The 22,904-nt window shown below is 37.3% G+C and overlaps 1 protein-coding gene across 1 annotated transcript; it reads right to left on the bottom strand.

Moving 5' to 3' along the window:
- Positions 1–619: 619 nt before the first annotated feature.
- Positions 620–18,921, bottom strand: LOC136846769 (neuronal acetylcholine receptor subunit alpha-6-like). The gene is made up of 10 exons (XM_067117993.1): positions 18,626–18,921; positions 6,897–7,062; positions 6,524–6,642; positions 6,227–6,271; positions 5,823–5,932; positions 5,342–5,558; positions 4,314–4,509; positions 3,554–3,706; positions 2,559–2,725; positions 620–1,446 (listed from the first exon to the last, which is right to left on the bottom strand). Exons 2-10 carry the CDS (start codon positions 6,946–6,948, stop codon positions 1,228–1,230), a joined length of 1,278 nt encoding a protein of 425 aa, XP_066974094.1. The 5' UTR covers positions 6,949–7,062; positions 18,626–18,921; the 3' UTR covers positions 620–1,227.
- Between the last annotated feature and the right edge of the window lie 3,983 nt (positions 18,922–22,904).

The following is a 22,904-nucleotide window of genomic DNA, read 5'->3' as shown; positions in this document are numbered from 1 at the left end:
CAAGAATACAGACGACTGACACTATACGAATATTACAGATTCGCTCTCTGTAACCTACAGATAATATACCGCAATGTATCTCAGAGTTGTTGAATGTTTACACACCTCGTTACGATGAAAAAAGGTAGCTGAATTGCTGTATGTTAAACCTTTTGCCTTTCATTTTCATTTTACGTAATTTTTTTTTTTTAACTTTTACTATTTACAATTTATGCTTGAGTTTTCCTTGCACTGTATAGGTTCTATTGTTGGTCGATCATAATGCTATATATGTACACAAGCGCAATCATATACAGTTTTCACTATTTTGAAGTCTATTTTCACTATTTTACAATCTGTTGTTCAATATTTTCAGTCTAGTTTTCACTGCTTGCAGTCCTGTTCACTATTTACAACCTGTTTTTCACTGATATTTCAGTATTTTTCACTATTTTCAGTCTAGTTTTCACTACTTTCAGTCTTGTCCACTATTTACAGCCTATTTTTTTACTGATTTTTAAGTCTTCTTCACTATTTTCAGTCTAGTTTTCACTATTTTCAGTCTTGTCCACTATTTACAGCCTATTTTTCACTGATTTTTCAGTCTCTTTCACTATTTTCAGTCTAGTTTTCACTACTATCAGTCTTGTTCACTATTTTTAGCCTATTTTTTTTTACTGTTTTTTCAGTCTTTTTCACTACTTTCAGTATAGTTTTCACTACTTTCAGTCTTGTTCACTATTTACAGCTAATTTTTCACTGTCTTCTCAGTCTTTTTCACTATTTTCAGTCTAGTTTTTTTCTGTTCTCCAGTCTTATTTTCCGGACCGTTTTCCATAATTTTCCAGCTTGTCTTAAAGAATTTTCTGTCTATTTTTTCTATTTCCAAGTAAGTGTTCCTCTATTTTTTTAAGACTTTTGTTCACTTTTCCAGACTTTTCCTCAATCCTTAGGTCTAATTTCCTCCTCTTTTCAGTCTAATATTTCTGTTTACATGTCTATTATTCTCTATTTTTCATTCCAATTTTCACTGTTTAATCTTCATTATTCACTAGTCTATTATCTTCTATATCCTAGTCTACTTTCCTCAATTTAATCCTATTTTCCTCATTTATGGCCCCTCAGGTCACCCCAAATCTACCGATTTGACCTCGGAAGCCCCGCCCCACTCCAACCTGGAGAGATGCCCGCGCAGCCAAGCGCAGCTCTCAAGACCAAGTCTCCCACTCTTCTTCTTCTTCTCCTTAATCAAAGAATGGCGCTGAATTTGTACATGTTAACGACGAAGATGATGACGTAGATGACGAGGCAAACTCGATCCAGGAAGGCTGAGAGCAACAGCCAATCAAAGCCCGGGCACGTGCTGACCTCCGGGACATAAACGTGCCCGTTTCCATTCTCCTTCACGTCGTATTCGTCCGTTTTCAAAGGGTGGGGGGAATACGGGTGGTGGTGGACCCTCGATGCCTTTTGGGAGGAAGAAGAAAGAGAAATAGAACGATAAGTAGAACGACAGAGGGAGACGTTGCAAAGGCAAAGCGTGTCAACTATTACTACTACTACTAGTGCTACTGTCAAAAATCAAATCGGTTTCCGAATGACATTGTTGTCTGAAACTCTCTGCACAAACTTTGGATTTCTTTGCTGCCATTTGATGATGTTTCGCAAATTTTTGCCAAAATATGAAAATCTAATGTGAAAATGCTATGAAATATAAGAATCTTGTGATAAAGATTTTTCAGTCTTCAAAAAATATATATACTCGTATATATTTGCCAAAAATAGGAAATTTACAATGAAGATGATATAAAATTTGAGAATCTACTAACAAAAATGAATACTTGAAATTAATTATTTAACTTGTAAATCCTTTGCAGCTGTCAAAAACAGTAAATAAATGAAACTTATAATTCCACTGATAAGACCCTACAGCGGCCAATAACAGGAATTTGCTGAGATTTATGAATCTGCCAGTAAGGTCCTTTAAAACTGTCAAAACCGGAAAATCTTTGAAATTGACGAAAATGTTGATAAAGTACTTGTTTTCTCAGCTATCCAGAATATTAATCAATTTTGAAAGACTTCGAAGCTATCAGGGACGGAAGAGCCATAAATTTAGTGACCCAATTCACAAAAAGAAAGTGTCATTTTTTACGTATTAGCCCACAAGGGCCTTACAGGAACTGTAAGGTTATGTAAGTACCTAAAATTTGGTTAACTTATTGACCAAAAAGTGGCATTTTTTACGAATTAACCCCCAAAGCCCTAACAGCACTGTAAGGGGACGGAAATGGCTTAAATTTGGTGAACTTAACCACAATGAAAGTGTAATTTTTCAAAGAATTAACTCGCAAAGCCCTAACAGCACTGTAAGGGGGACGGAAATGGCTTAAATTTGGTGAACTTAACTACAACGAAAGTGGTATTTCTTACGAATTAGCCCACAAGACAACTGTAAGGGGACGAAGGTGCCATAAAATTGGTGAACTTATTCACAGTGAAAGTGCCATTAGCCCACAAGGCCTTTACACCAATTTTCAGAGGACAGAAGGGCCTCCCACCTCACGAATCATACTTACGAGGTTCTTGTAGCTCTCCAGACAGAAGCAGGGGGACAGAGCCAACAGGGGCGTCTTGACGAAGGAGGGCAGACCAGAGGTGTGGGGGTCCCTTGCTACCCGGAGTGACAAGGCGCTGATCACGATGCTTGCAATGACCAGCGTTGCTTGCTTGCAGATCATTTCCACTGTTAATAATAATAATAATAATAATAATAATAATAATAATAATAATGGTGAAAAAACCTACACTAATGTGAAGTGTAAATATGTATTTACAAATACGTATACAGTGAAACCTTGTCAATAATAATAATAATAATAATGGCTAATAGATTCACAATTTCGTGAAAAACAATCTGAGTAATAAAATCCACAATTATATAGTAAATATATTACTATGTAAAAAATCAAAGACTTTTTCGAACACCTGAACGGTGTTCCTCATCAGTGTTAACGTTAACACTGATGAGGAACACCGTTCAGGTGTTCGAAAGTCTTTGATTTTTTACATAGTAATATATTTACTATATAATTGTGGATTTTATTACTCAATAATAATAATAATAATAATAATAATAATAATAATAATAATAATAATAATAATAAAGGAACAGAACGGAATGAATAACTTGGGTTTAAGTGGAAAATAGCATTATTAGGAAATAGAGATATTGCATGCACTTGAAAATTAAAGATAATATATATATATATATATATATATATATATATATATATATATATATATATATATATATATATAATATTTTTCATAATCAATTCCACAGGCAAATTGGCATTACAGGCAACTTACAGAGATGAGAATTAAAAGCAAAATTACTCTCGTTGTTTTGAAGACATTAACAGACTGTAATTCTCAGCATCTTACACTGCCAAAACCAATATTTACTTAACTCTCCATTTATCTATCTACTCACAACAAGCACAAAAGAAAAACTTATAAAAAATATAAATAAAAATGACAAACAGCTCGCACAAACATGGCCGTCCTTTACCTATGAGAGGGAGGTGTGATGGCGCCAGCGATATAGTACTGGAAGCGAACGCTATGTACACCATATCTAGGAGGAGGCACAGGATCCCGAATATCACCTTTTCTCCTGCGGCAGGAGGCAGCAGGAAGACCACCAGCGTCAGGATGCTTAGTCCTGCGGGAGAGAAAGAGCGCAGGTGTCATTTCCTATATACTCTGAAGAAGAAGAAGAAGAAGAGGAAGAAGAATGTAAATAATGATCCCGTTTTCTTTAGCTTCTTCTTCTTGCTCAACCTTCATAAGAACGCACACTCTCACACCATTACCTATATCTTGTAGAGAGAAGGAGGATGAGGAGGAGGAGGAGGACAAGGACAAGGAAGGAGAAAGGGTAGAGCATAAGGAGAAGAATTGAGGACGACAAAATCACCAAAAATCTAAGAGAAAATTAAGCATAGGCCTATAGCAGGTCCCTTTACAGTCACTGTCTATCTCTCAAGAAGGGGAGGAAGTAGGAGTAGGAGGAGGAGGAGAACAAGGAGGAAGAAAGGGAGGAGCATAAGGAGGCACAGAGAAGAAATGAGGAGGAAAAAACGACAAAAATCTAAGAGATAGTTAAGCATAGGTCTATAGCAGGTTCCTTCACAGTCATTGTCTCAAGAAGAGGAGGAAGTAGGAATAGGAGGAGGAGGAGGAGGAGAACAAGGAGGAAGAAAGGGAGGAGCATAAGGAGGCACGGAGGAGAAATGAGGAGGAAAAAACGCCAAAAATATAAGAGATACCTATAGCAGGCCCCTTCACGGTCCACTCGTAAGCCGGAGCGTTCCGCGTAACCAGCATCGACATGTGGATCGTGATGTATGGCTCGTCACAGCACGAGTAATTCTTGACTTCTCGGACGATGCTGGAATCGACGAGGTTCCAGGAGCCTCTGGAAATATTCCGGCCGTCTTCCGTGAAGCGCACTGGTAAATCGAGCTGGAATTATGACGAGAATGCAATGAGAGTACGAGCTGACTTTCATTTGGTGTCAAAAGCGGTTAATGTTATTCCAACTTGTATTTACTTGATAATGTGGTCTTACATAGGCCTACGTAAAGACTGACTTAACAGAATAGAAGTTTAATTATAATTTCATTATTATTTCAACTTATATTTACTTGATAATGTGGTCATAAGCCTACGTAATGGCTGACTTAACAGAATAGAAGGCTAATTATAATTTCATTATATTTTCAACTTGAAAGAGACTCATTCATTAACAAAATTGGTTCATGTATTCTCAGGAACAACCTGCTATCACTGAAAAAAAAAATCGTACCACGTATCTTGGAGAGAGAGAGAGAGAGAGAGAGAGAGAGAGAGAGAGAGAGAGAGAACTGGGACAAGAGTAACAGGTGTGGCTGAAATAACAAAGGAGCGTGTCGAGCCACCCACCTGTTCGAGTTATTAAACTGATTATTAACCATCATCATTAATATTTACAACCATAACAAAAAGCAACGGCATGCGTGAAAATAATCATGGAATAATCGAATGATAATTATTACTCCAACATTCCTCGCTTCGACAGGCATGACAGAAATAATAATAGCAATGATATTAATCTCCATTTATCTCATTTTCCTCATTACTACAAAAGTATTAACAACGATAATAATATAATTCCATATTTATCTACTTTTCATCGTTATCTATCTTTACGTGACACCTAAAACTTAGCCTAAACCTAAAAAACTTAGTCTAAACCTAAAAAACTTAGCCTAAACCTAACTTAAACCACTAGGCCTAGGCTCCGTCAGAAACCTACTTCGGGTTTGTCATCCGGCAACCTCAGATCGATGGCGTGCCCGTCGTGCATCCAGGAGCCGATGATGCACGTGCAGTTGTGGGTGTCGTGCGGCCAACGGGTGAGGTCCATGACGCACGTGAAGTGCAGCTTCGCCGGGGGCACGAACACGATCCGCCCGTGGGCGAAGAGGAGAGCCTGGATGTTGCCGTAGGCTAAGTTCTCCCCGACGTTGGCGCTGGAAGGAAGGAATGGCCGGTCTATTTCTTTCGCATTTTCTTGTTTTTTCTTCGTTTTTATGGTGGTTTTGTGGGGTTTAGGCCGAGTGGTTCTATTTATTTCGTCTTTTCTAAGTTTTCGTTTGTTTTTATTTATTGATTTTATGGGAATTATACCTTTAAAAATAAATGATTAAAAACTCATACATGTGGAACAAATTAGCAAAAAAAACCATCCTATATTTTTAACAGGAATAAAACCCACGGTTTTTTTTTTATTTTACCTGTTATATACAGCGATGTCAGGTTTCCACAGCATGTCGTGGGGTACAGTGATTTTGGGGATGGCTCCGTAATCCTCAGGATCCCACTTGAGTCTAGGGTCCTCCCATTCCTGTGAGGAAAGGGATTTTGCAACGACATTCCATATATATATATATATATATATATATATATATATATATATATATATATATATATATATATATATATATATATATATATATAAATATATACATTGTTCTGTCAGGTTCTTCACTTAGGCCTAATATGTTTGAAAACGAAACTGGTTAAATATATAAATATATATATGTATATTATTCTATCAATTTCTCTCTAGTAAGTTGACCAAAATTTCAGTTAGGCCTAATGTCTTTGAAAACGAAATTTGTACACCTGAATGACTTACATTTAACATCCAAGCATCGACCATCAACGAGTGACTCCTTTCGTCCTGAAATTGATAACGAATTAACACTATCTTAAAATAGGAAGATAATTTGAGTGAAAAAGAAAAATAAAATAATGGAAGAAAAGCTGTAAACAATAATGCCTCATACAAACGATGACATAATCTCAAATATCCCTTTGACATAAACTCAAAATTCCTATCGTTTTAACCTAATAATAAGAACTCCAGCAACATAACTTAATTTTAATAACCAAAAAATCTTCAAAATGTATAACATATAGGATTACGACTTACCATTTCAAAATGCTTGATCGTAACCCTGAAGTCGACTGCTGTAGTTTTGGAAGGACGTGACAATTTGTCATACGTCGCGAATAAGTCGTACCTAAGTTCGTCTTCGCTATATCCAACGGCTAGAAAGATGAATATTAATGTAATTTAGTTATTTTACCTTCAATGGAATATAATACACCCATCAAACTACTTTATTTTCCGTGTAGTCGAGCGTATAGGTTTATGTAGTAAATTTTTAATTGCAAACTCCAGAGTTTTTCGTTTTTTTTTTTTGTCTGTATCTTCTCTCTGAGGGCATAACCCCGCCATAATTAATAAGACATTTGTCTTTGAAAAAATCAGAATGAAATACAAAAGAAATAATAAACCTTACTCTGTGAAATTATCCCCAAAATGACGGCAAAGATTTGATGCCAGGAAGCCATTGTGTGGGTTCTCTCTTTATCTGAGCAAGCGCAGTTTAACACTTAGAAAATTCGTCGCCTTTCAATAAGTCGAACCTGAGTCGATGGCTATTTCATCTTGTCGACGATCACAATCTGAAAATCATATGAAAAAAAATGAATTAATAAATTTTTGTAAACGTTTTTCTATATAATATCTATCTAGATTTCATTATCATTAACCCTAACAACTTGGAGCTGTATGGCAACACTGTTCGCATTTCTTAAAAATATGTTTTCATTGTAGTTTGCATTTCTTAATAATTACTACAATTTGAGTGTTTTGTAATATTAAATAAACGATGATATACCAAAATTATCGCTATTAATAATCTAATAAAAGTTATTGGAATGATAAAAATGGCTTAATTTTAAATTTTTAAGCTTCAAATTAAAATAAAACCGAAAAAATTAAACTAAATTGACAACTGACTTCACGTAACGTTTCCTTCTCACAGTGTAAACAAAGACTCGAATTTGTTTGTGGTTACTTATGGCCCGAGACCTGAGTGTTATTTTCCAGTGACGGAATATTGTTAATAATATTAATATTTTGATTATTTTGCCCGGCAACTGATAAATTTTATTTTATTACCAAAGACGTTTAAGCGTTGCGTTCAGAGACCGGTGTTGTCGACTCCAGGTAATTTTTCCAATATGTTTTTATTTCTGATATGTTTTTCAACCGAGTCACTTGAAGCTAAAAATGGCGTTGCACATGCTATGGTCAGCGACGTCGACGTGATTTTAGTGAAACTTTGCGGTTATAAGATTCTACTTAAGTTTTCTGAGATGACCCTTTTGAAGTTTGACGTATTGCTATTCTCTTGCTTGGAATCTGAATAAACGGTGTTTAATATTCAACATAAATAGGTTTTAACGTATTTAAAAATGACGCCGGAGATGATTTAAATATTATAATGTATTTCAAAACACTCCCTGCACTGACAACGTCGCTTAGAACGTGGCTCTCGAGTGGTTGGTCCATAGCAGCCTTCATCACGTCGAAGTTTGACCAGGTCGTATAATAAAGTAAGTGAATTCGTTTAAAGTTATTTTTTGTAAAAAATCGACTGTAAATTATTAAAGTAAATTATTGAAGTAAAAACTAAATGAAGTGAGGCGTGGAACGTTAGGTTAGGTTAGGTTACGGTTGTCTGGTTAGGTTAGGCCCATAAAAGTCGTCTTTCAAAAAAAAAAAAAAATTAATAATAATAAAAATGGCCGATTCAGTGAACCAGGAAATGGGTCTTCTATTCCTCTGTCGACAGTAACATTCCATCACTCTCTCTCTCTCGTAATTAATAATGTAGTTAGTGGACCTTGTTAATAGGCTATAATAGTGTGTAGGTACGTAATATATATATCTAATATGTGTATATTCATAAGGCTATACTGGCTATATATTGTATAAACATGGACTTTTTGACTAGAAATATCAATAAAACCTTTGCTGTATAATATTTACTAACTTGCTGGTAATGTCTGCCTCAGTATATACCTTCTTTTAGCTCATTCCTGTCATTCTTAGACTTACATTTCATTCTTTTGTTAACCATTACGCACTTAGGCCTAAGAATTCATGACCTAACTTGGTCTTCTCGATATAAAACCTACTTAAACTTGTACACTTACTTTGTACTTCAGCACATAAATACCACGTTCCCTGTGCGCATTTGTAAGTGCGTACGTAGTCGGTATATTGATCGTTTACCTCTAAATTCACCAGAACACCTGTGGTCTTTGGTCCAGTTAATGAACAATGGTCCCCACGGCAACACTTGTGCCGGTTGTAGCTAGACCGATGATGTCACGTGACTACCTCGTGAACCGCTTATTCCTTTACAGGGAATTAAGGGTTGATCTGAATACTAGTTATATATATATATATATATATATATATATATATATATATATATATATATATATATATATATATATATATATATAATCATAGGCCTATGCTTTTCCCTATATGGTGTGGCCTCTTCAGGTTTATAGCAATCTGCTTTTCTCGCCCTTCGGTGCATTCCACCGTAATCAACTAACTACCGGATACATTAAATCGTTACTTAGGTCAATAAATCTATACAATGTTTTATTTATTTATTTATTTATTTATTTATTTATTTATAAGTCGTATCTAAATTATTTCACTTTTTCCGGATTGATCTGGCGAGGAAAGTTCCCTTCCAACGAACTTTTTTCCAACGAGGTTTTTAAATTTTTTTTTAAATTTTACCGTCGTTAAAGCTTCATTGTGGGTTGACAAATGACGATATTAATGAATGATTTTATATAAATTAAACTAAATACGGTTTTGTATGAATTTGAATATGGTATGGTATGAATTAAAATCAGATACGGTTGCGTAAGTTTACGTCAATGTATAAGCCGCTCACATAGGCCTAACCAGCCTTACTCACGCAGTCTTTTATTAATAATCCACACTAATACTCATTTATATGGTTGCCTGTATTATCTACTTTGTTCCTTATGTTGTTTATTGTTAAGAGCAAGATTACTAGAGCAAGTTAGTCCTCGATGTGGGCAACATAGTATTGCCTAACCCAGCGGTTAATGGCGTGATCGCACGGTCAAATTTTTTTTGCTTTAAGCAATCATGTGGCGTCCGTTATCACATTTGAAAGTGTATAAGTGAGGTCAAACCCTTTTGGCTCTCAATATTGGCCTCTTTGGTGATGCCAAGGGATCCAGGAGAAACTGCCTTGTAGACCTGTTTAAAAGATAAGACCTACTGGTGTTATCGGGGTAACAGTAGGCCTGAAATAATAATAATAATAATAATAATAATAATAATAATAATAATAATAATAATAATAATAATAGTAGTAAAGTGATGATGTATTTCACAGACGCTCTCTTAAGGACATAGCGTCATGTGATTTGGCGAAGCCAACCTATTTGTTATTCCTGTTGTAGTCTCATTGTGTATTCCAACTGCAGTGTACGTCATGTGTGCAAGACTAAACCCTTTCCGCATTAATATACTCTCTCTCTCTCTCTCTCTCTCTCTCTCTCTCTCTCTCTCTCTCTCTCTCTCTCTCTCTCTCTCTCTCAAGACGGCGATCTAGTAAGTGACCATGTCCAAGAAATGATTCATTTTGATAATGGTTCCACTTGAAGCCAATTTCGTGTCCATGACATTTTTTTTTAAAGTGATTCATTGTAGTAGATATATATATATATATATATATATATATATATATATATATATATATATATATTATATATATATATATAAATTTTAGTTTAGAAAGAAATCCAGTGAAAAATTAAAAGAATAAGCAAGGTTTTAGACCGATTCGTTCATCAATAGCAACTGCAACTAAACTGGTTAAACTGGCCTGATTCCTGTGAGGTCTAAACGAATCTGGCTTGTGCGTGATTCTTTTCCATTCTGTATAGGTCTGTCTCTAAACGAATCTGGCTCTTGTGTTGATTTCGTGATTGTTTTCAATTCTGTATAGGTCTAACTCTAAACGAATCTGGCTGTGGTGTACATTTCGTGATTCTTTTCCATTCTGTATAGGTCTATCTCGGAACGAATCTGGCTTTTGTCTTGATTTCGTGATTCTTTTCAATTCTGCATTTGCATAGCACAAAATACGGGGATTTTCAGGTCCCTGTAATTACTGTAAATGACTTTCTTGTTTTCTGAGCAAGTGATGATATTTTAATCACTTACGGAAGTAGTTGGTGGGCCTGTGAGCATGCGCGAATTCAGTTTCGGATCGACGGGGGCAAAAAAATGGGTCTCTCTCTCTCTCTCTCTCTCTCTCTCTCTCTCTCTCTCTCTCTCTCTCTCTCTCTCTCTCTCTCCTTTTTCCCCAAGGGCTAAAAATAACCGAAACTGGTATTGAAGGCAAAAGCATTAAGTGGAATACGACTTGGCGGGACAAATTAAAGAAAGTTAAGAAGAATTAAATAAAATTGGATCTAAGGATATATAGCCTATACTTGAAGGATGCTTAGCGTGACATATCCCAGCTGCCTGGGACGCCATTGGGCTGAAGGACCCACTAGAGATAAATCCCATGCGAGCATCCTTCCCCCCACCCCAACCCCTCCAACCCATTGGGTAAATTCTGCCTTGGGGAGTTTATGCACTCGCGCAGTTTCGAATCCCGGATGAGAGGTTGGGGAGGGGGGAGGTATAAATATTGAATAGAATGTATTTGACATCTACAAGTTTGAATGTGAGTAGAGAGAGAGAGAGAGAGAGAGAGAGAGAGAGAGAGAGAGAGAGAGAGAGAGAGAGAGAGAGAGAGAGAGAGAGAGAGAGAGACGTTATAATATTACCACTTGCACCGGACCGCTTAGAATGGCTTACACTTGTCTTTCTGTATGATCTATTTATATATGTATTTTTTTATTTATATGACAGTGGATTCCAGAACTGAATCTAGAATCTACTGGTACCATTCACTATAAACAAGTAATTGTGACAGGTAAAATATCTCTTGCATTACAAGTGGGATTATAAATCACACTTGACACACACACACACACAGTGGGGACTGTAGTTAATTCACAGTGCTTTATATAAAATAACAATGAATGCTGGAATGATACAGGTACAACACCTGTGCTCGTAATGTGTTGTTAAAATCAGTCGATTTTTTGTACATGTGTGGTTGTATGTTGTCGTGGTTGATGGCAAGACATATATACATATATATATATATATATATATATATATATATATATATATATATATATATATATATATATATATATATATATATATATATATGTGTGTGTGTGTGTAGGTAGATATACACGTACTGGCCAAAACCATTGTTATTGTGAATTTATCTATTTATTCACTCTGTAGTTCCTGAGTTGCTGAACAGACAGGGCTTCTACAGTTTAAAAACACGTTCGTCTGAACTTACTGTAGACCCGTTACGTGTTCTGGTGTTGCAAATGGCAGTATTTTTTTTTGCGCGCGTCTGCGCGTCTGCGCGCCTACACTCAGTTCCCCTGGTTACTAAGAGGCAAGCTAAATTATAGTTGGATTGTGGGTAACTACAGATGCAGCAAAATTAAGGGAATTCTCCGAGGGAGATTAGAAATATCGTTTGAAAAATGAAACATTGCAATTTCAAAAATACTGAGAACGCTCTCCAAAGTTATACCATTTTAATATTTTAAACAGCTTCAGTTGAACGAAACATTCTAGAAAATTTCACCGGGGATGAAATGACTCTAACGATCTTATGATCTTGTGAATGATTTTTTTTTTATTTAAGTTTTTATAACTCTTCCTAAAGGTTATAGTTATAACTTTTAACAGATTCTGGTGAACGAAGCATTCTGGGAATTTTTTTTTACCAGACCTCAACTAACTCGTACGATCTTATCATATATAATTTTTTCATTGTGAATGAATTTAAAAAAAAATTATCATACCAATACTCAAAAATTCACTGTTGCATAGTGAGCTAGACCCATGACATTTATTCAGAGGCAATTAAAATTTTTATAGTGTTTGCATGTGTTTGTACACATGTAAAAAGATATTTAGGGATTCGACGAAGGTTAGCAACATATAAATCGTTTTTTAAAACTATTTTTTATATATAAATGTCTAAATATGTTCATTATACCTGCTAATACAAGTAAAATTTTTATAGAGCGTTTGCATGTATTTGTAAACATGTAAAAAGATATTTAGGGATTCGACGATGGTTAGCAATAAATAAATCGTTTTTTAAAACTATTATTTATGTATAAATGTCTGAATATGTTCAATATACCTGCTAATACAAGTAAACTTTTTATAGAGCGTTTGCATGTGTTTGTAAACATGTAAAAAGATATTTAGGGATTCGACGTAGGTTAGCAACATATAAATCGTTTTTTAAAACTATTATTTATATATAAATGTCTGAATATGCTCAGTATACCTGATAATACACTGTAAGACCCAATAGGATAAAGCATCTTTATAAGAATTCTTATATATTTTCCCTGAACGACGTCAGAATTCATGATAAGCCAATGAACCAGAGAGAAAGCCCTTGTTATTGTGTAATGTTATCCATGTAATTAATTCCGTCACGTCTTGTTATCTCTTGTGCAACAGACATGCCAACAATACTCTTTACTTATTCCTGAACAGTTGCTTGACCGTGAGGGTTCACAATAACATGATTTGGACGCCGTCGGCGACTCCTTCAGGAGAATGTTTGAGAATTAGGACACGGGAACAATATTTGAAGGGGGGAGGGCCTCCAAAATGTGACTTAGGGAGAGAAAGGTGTGAGATTAGGTATAGAATTCCCTCCTTCCCTCCGTGTTCCCTGATTCGGTATACTGCAAATAACTAGAAATAGGCATCAGGCTGAGTTAGAGGAGCTAGACAGCTAAGGGGGAGGGAGGGGGTGAAAGAGATCAATTTAAAAAGAAATAATTAAAATAAAACCGAGGAGAAATGTGAAATCAGGAAGTCGGGCAGATACCACATACAGTGGGGCACTCAAGGCTAATCGTAGACAGCGATCCACTTCTAGGTTATTTATCACCATAATAGGATGAATTTCACCTGGGATCTCTCTCTCTCTCTCTCTCTCTCTCTCTCTCTCTCTCTCTCTCTCTCTCTCTCTCTCTCACCAGAAGTTTAGTTGCTTGTACCAGCCAATACAATTTACTATTACAATAAGTATTCAGAATACCTGAATCTCTCTCTCTCTCTCTCTCTCTCTCTCTCTCTCTCTCTCTCTCTCTCTCTCTCTCTCTCTCTCTCTCTCTCTCCCGAGGTTTTCATTCCAAGGATACAATAGAGAGAGAGAGAGAGAGAGATTCAGGTATTCTGAATGATTGAGAGTGGAGCTTAACGCCGTAGGCTATCTTGTTAAAAAAAGATAAAAAAAAACTTGCAACACACCTTGGGAATTTGGATAATAAAATCATCTGATTCCTTTGGCAAAAGGACACTTGCTGAGAGAGAGAGAGAGAGAGAGAGAGAGAGAGAGAGAGAGAGAGAGAGAGAGATAATCCCTACAGACCTTTTCTTGCAGAAATGGCGTTTTTCACCAAAACTGAAAAATCCGATAAGTGGGAATCAGAAACACGCCCAGTGGAACGGTTTTGTCAGAGAAAAAAAGAAATCTTTAAGCAGGAAATGATTATGATAAGAAGAAAGCGAAAATGTTAAAAGAATAACTGATACCAAAGAGGAAGCGTTTATAATCTCAGACGAGAATGGGTGGGTCACAAGTACATGACATTTATCGGAAAACATTTTGTGAAATTTTATTAAGTTAAAATCTCTGCTGATACCAACTCTTTTTTTTTCATGGATTTATACTTATTTATATATTTATTTATTGCAAAAACTGAAGAAACCACAGATTATTTATTTGTGTATTTATCGATAGCAACAGAAAAAAAGTATATATAAAAATAACGGTACTGATTAAATATATTATCAGAAATGTGTTCACGAGCACACGAAAAAAATATTCTAGCCCAATAATAATTAGCACAGGTGAATTATCTTGCAATGGAGACGGAATATAGGTGGTAAAAACAGCTGTTGTTATTATTATTATTATTATTATTATTATTATTATTATTATTATTATTATTATTATTGGTCTATGACAGTCATCCTATTCGACTGGGTGGTTTTTATTGTCTGGGGTACCGGGTTGCATCCTGCCTCCTTAGGAGTCCATCACTTTTCTCACTGTGTGCGCTGTTTCTAATAGCACGCTCTTCTGCACGAGTCCTGGAGCTACTTCGGCCTCTGGTTTTTCCAGGTTCCTCTTCAGGGATCTTGGGATCGTGCCTAGTGTTCCTATGATTATGAAGTGCAGTTTCCACTGGCATATCCCATATCCTTCTTATTCCTATTTTCAGGCCTTGATACTTATCAATTTTTTCTCTTTCTCGTCTACTCTGGTGTCCCATGGTACTACGACATCAGTGAGCAATACTTTCTGATACCCTATTATTATTAAAAAGGTGTCGAGATTCCTTTTGAACTGCGCAGCAGTGGGGGCTAGAGGTGACCACATCACCTTGCGAACAGGTTAAACTAGTTCTCTTTAATACATTTCTAAGCGTCAAGGTCACGTGCCGACGACTCGAAAATGTTTGGCATAAATTTCGTGAAGTTTTCCTCCGAAAACGCAGGTTTGATTGTGGCTTAGACGCATTTTATCAAATGCGTTGTGATTTCCCGTGATGCATCGGTATATCACTTTTCCATGCTGTCGTTGATGTGAATATTACCATTTAATGGAATGTGATGTGGTTTCAGGTGATGTTTATCATTTTTCCGTGCTGTTGTTGATGTGGAAATTGCGCCTTTATTTAGTAGTTTCGTCCGTGTGACGTAGCATGAGAGGTATCTGATATTCCTTCTAAAAGGCGTATATATTAACTGACAGCAACATTCGATGATTTGTAAATATGGAAAGAGCATTTAGAGGAACCAATTCATTAATGAAAGAGCGTTTGGAGGAAAAGTTGTTGAAATAATTCCCCCGTATGAGACGAAACATCTGACTCCTCTAACAGAAACCCTTGGGGAAATCGTGGCTTCGCCTGTTATCTAACACGTTATGTAAGACCGACAACGATATGAAACTAAACGTATTATACCCCAGAGACAAAGCAGACCTGCACGGCCCAATCCTGACCCCAGCAGAAGGGCGTCAGTTCCTGACGCCAAGGACGCAAGAACACTGACATCGGTCTAGACTTTAGAGTAAACCGCGCGGAGTGACAACACTGACTTGGGTCCAGGGGAGTTGCGACTTAGCATAAGACTTCGGTTAGAATAAACCCGATGAGTTGGGGCTTAAAATAAGGCTTCGGTCTAGAGTAAATTCTCGGAGATGGGACTTGACAGCAGACTTAGGTATAGAGTAAACCCGCGGAGATGGGGCTTGGTGTCATAAGACTTCGGTCTAGAGTAAAACCACGGAGTTGGGACTTAGTTTAAGACTTCGGTCTAGACTCTAGAGTAAACCCACGGAGGTGGGACTTATCATAAGACTTCGGTCTAGAGTAAAACCGCGGAGTTGGGACTTAACGGCAGACTCCGGTCTAGAGTAAACCCGCGGAGTTGGGACTTACTATCATAAGACATCGGTCTAGAGTAAACCCGCGCAGTTGGGCGGGTAGTGGGTATTCCTGTAGTTCATGCAAAGCCCCCTTAAGAGCCTGGTTAAGGGAGGAGACAAGGTGAGGAAGTGAGTGAGGGAGAGGGAGAGGGAGATTAGTAAGGGCGTGTCCAGACGACCAGTTGGTGAGGAGTCCACATGATACTCCTTTTTTTTAGGCCCAAGAAGCCGAAGACCTCTGTATCAAGTCCCTGAACACTGTCAAACTGGGTTTTGAAAATTTGGATTCCGTAGAATGATAAAATTAAAACGAACTGGAAGTTTTTTTTTTTTTTTTTTATGAATTGAGAGGGTCTTCAATCTTTTAGGTATATTTGAAAATGAGTTTGAAATTCCAGAATGATTAGAAAGATAAAATGAAAATGAACTGGAAGTTTTTTGTGAATGAAAAGGATCTTCACTCTCTGACCATTTAGATGAATTGGTATAGACGAACGTTATAGAGAAAATGAGATTTCATATATAACCGCTATTTTACATCTTATATAATATTTAATATATACGTTATCTGGCTTATATAAGCCACTGCCATTTGCCCCAAACCACCAAAGACAAAACAAAATACAAGCAAATGAAAAGACGGGGTCATTTTTACGCTAATTAACTGTTCTACAGTCGAACCTTGAAAGATACAAGAAGAGCCCACTTCATTATAGTCACCGGTGGAGCGTAGAAAACGGTTGATGGAAAGAAAACGAGAACATTCCGATAATTAAGAATCACAAGTGTCGTGCCTAATATGTCTTCAGAAGTTGTAGACCAGTTTAAGTGTTAATTATGACAAAAAAATAAATCGAACTGGAGTGTGATATGCAAATAAGCACAGAAATCGAACAGTTGACAATGAATTATGTCAAATATTCAGTTATACAGCGTGAATATCGATTTATTATTATAATTATTATTTTTTTTATGTTATACTATTCGACTGGGTGGTTTTTATAGTGTGGGGTTCCAGATTGCAACCTGCCTCCTTAGGGGTGCATCACTTTTCTCACTATGTGCGCTGTTTCTAATAGCACGCTCTTCTGCACGAGTCCTGAAGCTACTTCGTCGTTTAGGTTCCTCTTCAGGGATCTTGGGATCGTGCCTAGTGTTCCTGTGATTATGAAGTACAATTTCCACTGGCATATCCCATATCCTTCTTATTTCGATTTTCAGGTCTTGGTACTTATCAATTTTTTCTCTTTCTTTCTCATCTACTCTGGTGTCCCAAGGTATTTATATATTTATACAGACACATTCATATAGGCCTACCGGGACGAAGAAACGAAGCGATGGAGGAGGAACGGTGATAATAAAAAAAAATTAACTGAAAAGAGAAAAATGTTAATAGGAAGACATGAAAAAATAGTGAGGAGGATTACGAGGAGGTCAACTGACTGACGCCCAGGTAAAAAAAGAAAAAAAAGAAGATGCCTTTCCTTGGGCCCCCACCCCGAAACTCAGGTAAACATTCCCCTCCCTCCCCCCATTTCTTTCTTACCTGTCTTTCCAATAGGCCACCACAACGCGCGTCCTTAGTGGGTCACGCCCATTCTGAGGTTTTACGATCTTCACCTTTTCGATAATTCTCTCTCTCTCTCTCTCTCTCTCTCTTCTCTCTCTCTCTCTCTCTCTCTCTCTCTCTCTCTCTCTCTCTCTCTATATATATATATATATATATATATATATATATATATATATATATATATATATATGTGTGTGTGTGTGTGTGTGTGTGTGTGTGTGTGTGTGTGTGTGTGTGTGTGTGTGAGAGAGAGAGAGAGAGAGAGAGAGAGAGAGAGAGAGAGAGAGAGAGAGATGGCCCCTACGCCTCTGGATGGTGTAATTATCCAAAAGTTTCCAAAACAGTTATATCTACCCAACGCCTCGTAGCTTAAGCACGCTCTCTTCTGAGAGAGAGAGAGAGAGAGAGAGAGAGAGAATCTTAGGGGGTTCCAAGTTACCTGGCCAATTTCAACACATTCCAGAATGATTTTGGGTTATAGCTGACGGATATTCTTATGCCAAATTACATCTGGTATAATCTTGCATGGCAGGTGTTAGCGACTGATTCGACGCCTGTTGTAAATGATCGTATATTGTGACGTGAAGTTTGTAAATAACTCATTACAGGAACGCCATAACTAAAAACTAGACTGAGATAACTAGAAAAGCTTAAAATAACAAAATTATTACCAGAAATAAAAAAAAAACTCAAGTTTGCTCCAGAAAAAGATTAAATTAACTTAAAATTTACCTTAAAATTTACCGAAATGAAATGAGAATTAAGGTTAGATTATCGCTGGGAATTAAAATAACAAGATATTTACCCCAAAAATGGAAAAAAATAACAAGACTGCAAGGTGAGATAAGTGAAAATAACACAAGATTATCCCCCAGAGAGGTGGAATTAAGGTGGACCGTATGAAAATGACGTAACATAAGAGAAAAGGAGAAAGTAACATAACGTAACCCTAAAAAAAAAGCGAAAACAACATCATTACGCATCTTACCAGGCTTCATATCCACCCAGAATTCTTCACAACAGGACCTCCCGTACTGACATATAACACATCCCGCGTACGACAGATGCTTTCACGAAAACCTATAACGTATTTAAAGTAACAAATACTCCTCGGAGATGCTCGGACGCCAAGTACCGTCACCAGATGGATCTTCGGTAGGTAAGACCGCTACCACTTCTCAGGCACAACTGACCACACTATTGTCACAAGTTGACTCTCAGAGTCTCTCAGCCCTGCTGCCCCTGTGGTCTGCGGCCTATACCCAGCCCTCCATACCCTCCCTTGATGCTTCCTTTACCTTGTTACTCTCCCTCCACCTCCTCAACTTCCTCCTCCTCCTCCTACCTCCACCCACTCATTAGCCCACCCCAACTCGGACCTCTTCCTCCTAGCCAGATGGGCGTACTTATTCCCCCCATCGCTTCCCACAACAAGCATTCTTCGATTGTAGTTTTGCTGTGGTTGTTATTGTTGCCGTTATTTTGTTGTAAATGTTATTAGATTGAACGGGCCTTATGCCAGCACTTAGCAGCTGTGCTTTTGAGTTGTACTTCCAAAGGGGGGTATCTGGTATTGAGTTCAGACTTCCCCATGTAACCACGAGTCGATGTAAAAGCTTTGGTTAAGCTCCTACTGAGGTTGTTATTGTTGATGTTTTTAGTTGTTGTTGTACTTGTTGTCTGTTGTTGTTCAGGTAAGCTGGTCTTATACCAGCTTGAGATGTTTGTTGTTGCTCAGTCAAACTGGTCTTACGCCTGCATGGGATCTTACTCTCTTGAGCAGCTAAGCTAGCTGGTCTTCGCGTGATGTGCATGCGATAAAAATTTTGGCGATTTGAATTTCCTTTCTTGCAAACATTTTTATACAGTTTCTTACACTTTTCCTCAATCTTTTTCCTTTCGTCTTCCCATTTATTGCTGGTACTTGATTATACCCTTCATTTACGTCTTTTCAGAAGAAGATAACAAATTTCTGTAGGGGTAAGGGCACTCCTATTTTATTGTATTTCACTTGTCTCTGATTCACCAAGGCATAGGGAGCCATTGACGTCAGAATATTCTCCGTAACTTGTAAAAAAATAAAGAAATAAACGATATAAAAGACTAAATAAATTGATAATAAATAATAACAAACTGAAAATAAAAGCATACTCTTAACCTGTGTTAATATAAAAATGATTGTGCTATTCAATAAGCAAGTTAGCGTGGGATTGGGGTCTAACATTTTAGTGAACAGTTCCTGAGGCCACGTTAGAACCACGACTGTCAAAATACAGTTAGAGTCTACAAAGTCAAGTCCTACCGATAAATAAAAAAACAGGTACCAAATATAGACCATTTTTTTTTTTTTTTTTTGCGATTCAGGACTGACAGTCGTTAACTGGGAGATATTGCCGAGTTCCTGGGATTGAATAATACTCAGTTGGGCCAGAAGGAGGAATTCAAGAAGGGGAGTAGCTTAGCTTAGGTCTTTTGTTGCCGACAGACGAGGGAAAGGAGATGACGTCACAGGCTTGGGTTCAGGCCTATCTACCAATGCCCTTTTTTTTTGCCTTTATTTTCTCACAGGCTTTCTTTTTTCACTTTCTTTAAATCTTCAGCTGAAAACTTATGGACAGAGGGAGACAGCCTGCACAGAGAGAGAGAGAGAGAGAGAGAGAGAGAGAGAGAGAGAGAGAGAGAGAGAGAGAGAGAGAGAGGTTCCTCACGTATATTTTTGTTTATGCTCCTCCAGAGAAACATGATCATAAACTATACTGTAGAACACCCACAGGATATTATGTGAGTAAGCTGGCCTCTGGGTCGTTCGCTGTGCAATAACCTCCGATCAGAACTTGTTTGTGTACTGTTACGCCAGAACTCTTTTGTTTTTTTTTTTTGTTTGTTTATTTGTTGTTTTTCACGTGCGGATGCTTGTGTGTTCTAGTGTACGGTCGTCTCTTCCTGATCTTGTCGTCGTCGAAAAGAACGGTTCCAATATTTGTGTTTTCTGTTGGGGTGATTGAGAGTCTTCGAAAATATACCATGATATTTGTCCTGACTGTTTATTTAGATATGTCAAGGGAAATACATTTCCTGGTAACCGCTAACTGACCCAGAATGCTTTCGGAGAAATGAGAGAGAGAGAGAGAGAGAGAGAGTAATAATATCTGTTTTGAGAGATGAAGTTGATGATTCTTAGGTTCTGCTAGACTTGAATATATCATCTTCAAAAGTTGATTACAATCTGGAAATCGGTCGTTTCAGTCTCTCTCTCTCTCTCTCTCTCTCTCTCTCTCTCTCTCTCTCTCTCTCTCTCTCTCTCTCTCAAAAATACAGCATGAAAATTAGGTCCCCCAATAATAATACACTCACATTTCATTAAAGACGCGTGTGGTTCTGTTCAGTAAAATTTATATATATATATATATATATATATATATATATATATATATATATATATATATATATATACATATACATACATACATACACACACACACACACACATATACACACCGTTATTTATAAAAGTAATCGTTAAGTAAATTCATCGTATTTGAAAAACGCAAGAAAATAATGTTAGGACGCTTAGTAAGATAGCATCTTCCGCCATGGATATTAATGAGTGTATTTGTCTCTAAGGACCACGGTGATCGTAAGGGCGGCTGGGCATTGCCTTGGTAATAAGGAAGTAGCCCTTAGGGGCAGCCCTTAGAGGCACCACCCAAAATCAGCGTCTGATCACACAACTCCGGAGTCTTTCCTTCTAAGGTACACAAAGTGGTCGAGAGTGTAATGAGCCCTAAGGTGTACCTAAAATTGAGGATCGTTTTACCCAAATTGAGGAACGTTTATTAGGGTCGTTTTTTTTTAGAACTAAAATTGAGGATAATATTTGCCCAAATTTAGGATCTTTTTATCCTAATTGAGGATCGTTTTCACCCAAATTGAGGATAGTTTGACCGAGATCGAGGATCGTTTGATCGAATTTGAGGATCGTTTGACCGAGATCGAGGATCGTTTGACCAAAATTGAGGATCGTTTGACCGAGATCGAGGATTTTTTTACCAAATTTGGGGTCTTCTGACCTAAATGAGGATCGTTTTACTCAAATTGAGGATAGTTTTACCCAAATTGAGGATCGTTTTACCCAATTGAGGATGTTTTTACAAAAATTTAGGATCTTTTTATCCTAATTGAGGATCGTTTTCATCCAAATTGAGGATAGTTTGACCGAGATCGAGGATCGTTTGATCGAATTTGAGGATCGTTTGACCGAGATCGAGGATCGTTTGACCAAAATTGAGGATCGTTTGACCGAGATCGAGGATTTTTTTTACCAAATTTGGGGGTCTTCTGACCTAAATGAGGATCGTTTTACTCAAATTGAGGATAGTTTTACCCAAATTGAGGATCGTTTTACCCAATTGAGGATGTTTTTACAAAAATTTAGGATCTTTTACTAAAATTGAGGATGTCTTTACCAAATTTGAGTGTCGTTTTACCAAAATTGAAGATGTTTTTACCAAAATTGAGGATCTTTTTACTAAAATTGAGGATGTTTTTACCAAAATTGAGGATCGTCTTGCCAAGGTTGAGGATCGTTTTACCAAGGTTGAGGATCGTTTTTTACCAAGGTTGGGGATCGTTTACCTAAACTGACGATCCTTCTACCAAAATTGAGGATCTTTCTACCAAAACTGAGGTTGTCTTACCGAAACTGAGGATCTTTCACTTTTCATTTCCATTTCTGCTTCTCTCTCTCCCTCTCAGGTAGGTGGTATCAAGTGTAGGATGATTGATACCCCTCTCTCTCTCTCTCTCTCTCTCTCTCTCTCTCTCTCTCTCTCTCTCTCTCTCTCTCTCTCAGGACTCTGTTGCTTAGAAACCCGTGGGAAAATGCGTGTCAGATCGTTGCGTTGATGACAATCCCTAACTTGGAAACATGAGTTTGTTTAAACCTTTTTAAAGAAACAACACACGTCCGGCCTGGCTCGCTGTTGTTCCGCCCCGTTGCTCTTGCTGTTTCGAGCAACTCTTCGGCTCTTTTGCTCTCTATCCTTAAGTTGCAAGTTGCACTCTTGAATGCAAAGAATACCTCGCGTCTTGCCATTTCGAACTTCATCGAACATCCTTGCTTGCTAGATCTTCACGAGATACTCATTTACTCGTTCGGGTTTTAAATGAAATATTCAGTTGTTGTTCTTTGCACGACAGGCCGTGTAAGAACGTGCAGTGTATGTTAATTTTGGAGAACTGGTTTGGGGCGGTTGTTAGCCGTGTCA

Source organism: Macrobrachium rosenbergii, chromosome 15 (genome assembly GCF_040412425.1).
Source record: "Macrobrachium rosenbergii isolate ZJJX-2024 chromosome 15, ASM4041242v1, whole genome shotgun sequence".
In the NCBI taxonomy this organism is placed as follows: domain Eukaryota; kingdom Metazoa; phylum Arthropoda; class Malacostraca; order Decapoda; family Palaemonidae; genus Macrobrachium; species Macrobrachium rosenbergii.
The sequence above is the reverse complement of the archived record's forward strand: the minus strand, read 5'-3'. Positions and strand labels throughout refer to the sequence as shown.

Coding starts and splice junctions, on each gene's coding strand:
- LOC136846769 (XM_067117993.1), bottom strand. CDS start 6,948: ATGGCTTCCTGGCATCAAATCTTTGCCGTCATTTTGGGGATAATTTCA. Junction 5,559..5,822: donor GACATCGCTGTATATAACAG/GTAAAATAAAAA, acceptor CCTTCCTTCCAG/CGCCAACGTCGGGGAGAACT. Junction 2,726..3,553: donor ATCACACCTCCCTCTCATAG/GTAAAGGACGGC, acceptor TATTATTAACAG/TGGAAATGATCTGCAAGCAA.